General features: G+C 59.7%; 1 protein-coding gene across 1 annotated transcript in view; it reads left to right on the top strand.

Annotated features, from left to right (window-relative positions):
* Positions 1–2,380, top strand: part of C3 (complement component 3) — a gene marked incomplete at both ends in the record, with an annotated part of 53,280 nt that overhangs the window by 49,775 nt on the left and 1,125 nt on the right. Inside the window, 3 exons of the mRNA XM_010008174.1 lie at positions 475–564; positions 1,102–1,207; positions 1,448–1,566. Of these exons, the coding sequence (XP_010006476.1) occupies positions 475–564; positions 1,102–1,207; positions 1,448–1,566 (315 nt within the window). The remainder of the gene's footprint in view (positions 1–474; positions 565–1,101; positions 1,208–1,447; positions 1,567–2,380) is intronic.

The following is a 2,380-nucleotide window of genomic DNA, read 5'->3' as shown; positions in this document are numbered from 1 at the left end:
GTGGGCCCCCTGCATCCTTGTGTCCCCACATCCCCACGTGTCACCGTGTCCCCATGGTGTGTCACACCACCCCTGTGTCCCGGCTCCTCCCTCCATGGCCAAGTGTCCCCTGGTGTCCCTGTGTCCCCATGTCCCCACATCTCTCCAAGTCCCTTCCATCCCTCCATGGCCACATGTCTCTGTGTGTCCCATGTGGCCACCATCCCTGTGTCCCTTTGTGTCCCATTTGGCCACCATCTCCATGTCTCTGTGTGTCCCATGTGGCCACCATCTCCGTGTCTCTGTGTGTCCCATGTGGCCACCATCCCCATGTCCCTTTGTGTCCCACGTGGCCCCCTCTCTGTGTCCCTGTGTGTCCCATGTGGCCACCATCCCCGTGTCCCTGTGTGTGTGTGTCCCTGTGCCCTGTCCCTGCTGTGGGGCTGTGGTCCCACGTGTCCCACCCGCCCGGTGTCCCCGTGTCCCTGTCCCCAGCTGGCAGAGGGGGTGGACAGGTACATCTCCAAGTTTGAGCTGGACAAAGAGGACTCGGAGCGCAGCAACGTTGTCATCTACCTCAACAAGGTGGGGACACGGAGGGGGGACGTGGGGATGGAGAGGAGGTGGAAGAGGTTGGGACATGGTAGGGGAAGGATGAGAAGAGGGATGAGAGGGGACAGGGATGGGGAGATGGTGGGACAGGGATGGGGAGGTGGATGGGGAGATGGTGGGACAGGGATGGGGACATGGGGGGACAGGGATGGGGACAGGGTAGGACAGGGATGGGGACAGGAGGACAGGGATGAGAGAGGATAGGGATGGGGACAGGGACAAGGAAGGGCACAGGCTGGAGTTGGGGACATGAGCAGGGAGAAGGGTGGGGATGAAGCTGAGGGCACAGGTGAGGACAGAGGTGGGACAGGGACACAAGTGGCTCTGGGGACAAGGGCAGAGATGGGATTGAAACTGGGGCTGTGGACAAGGAGACAGGTGGGGACAGGAACAGGGATGGGGACAACATGGGGACATTGCTGGGGACAGGGCCAGGCTGGGGGTCCGGGCACTGATGGGCTGGTGGCTGGTGGCCATCTGCATGTCCCACGTCCCTGTCCCTGTCCCCAGATCTCTCACCAGGCCGAGGAATGTTTCTCCTTCCGAGCCCACCAGCGGTTCCAGGTGGGGCTGATCCAACCCGCGTCCGTCACCGTCTACAGCTACTACAAGATCGGTATGTCCCGGGTCCCCTCGGGTCACCCTGGGGTCCCCTCCCTCCCCACACTCTCCTCTGGGCCCCCCATCTCCCACCAAGTCCCCTTCTGTCCCACCACATCCTTGCTGATCTTCTCCCCGTGTCCCCACGTCCCCTCCGTGTCCCCCTGTGTCTCCTCTCCCTCCATGTGTCACCACCGTGTCCCCGTGTCTCCTCTCTGTGTCCCACTCCCCCTGGTGTCCCCTGCTGTCCCCACAGACGACCGCTGCACCCGCTTCTACCACCCGGACAGGGATGGTGGGCAACTCAGCAAGATCTGCCACGGGGACGTGTGTCGCTGCGCGGAAGGTGACGCGGGGACGTGGGGACAGGGAAGGGTCCCCAGCCCTGGCTGGTGGGACACGTCACTGGCATGATGGGTCATGTCATGTCCTTGGTGGGACATGTGCTTGACATGATGAGACACTTCATGTACTTGATTGGACGTGTCATTGACATGATGGGACACGTCATGGCCATGATGGGACATGTCATTATTGTGATGGAACATGTTATTGATATGGTGGAACATGTCATGTCCTTGATGGGACACGTCATGTCCTTGGTGGGACATGTCAGGGCTGTGATTGGACACATCACTGACATGATGGGTCATGTCATGTCCTTGGTGGGACACAGCAGGGCTGTGATGGGTCATGTCATTGACATGATGGGACACATCATGGCCATGATGGGACACGTTAGGCCCATGATGGGACATGTCATTGTCGTGATGGAACCTGTTATTGATATGGTGGAACATGTCATGTCCTTGATGGGACACATCAGGCCCATGATGGGACACATCAATGACATGATAGGACACGTCATGTCCTTGGTGGGACATGTTATTGACATGATGGGACACGTCATGGCCGTGATGGGACACATCATGGCCTTGGCGGGACACGTCAGGGCTGTGATGGGTCATGTCATTGACATGATGGGACACATCATGGGCCATGATGGGACACTTCATGTCCTTGATGGGACACGTCAGGCCCATGATGGGACACTTCATGGCCGTGAGGGGTCGTGTCATGGCCAGAATGGGACACGTGGTGGCCACGATGGGACACATGGTGGCCAGGATGGGACACGTGGTGGCCACGATGGGACACCTGCCTCATGGCTGTGGTGGGGCCACGTCCC

The sequence above is a fragment of the Chaetura pelagica genome, unplaced genomic scaffold, assembly GCF_000747805.2.
Source record: "Chaetura pelagica isolate M959 unplaced genomic scaffold, ChaPel_1.0 scaffold1082, whole genome shotgun sequence".
Classification (NCBI taxonomy): domain Eukaryota; kingdom Metazoa; phylum Chordata; class Aves; order Apodiformes; family Apodidae; genus Chaetura; species Chaetura pelagica.
Note: the sequence above shows the minus strand (reverse complement) of the source record. Positions and strands in the feature narration are given on the sequence as shown.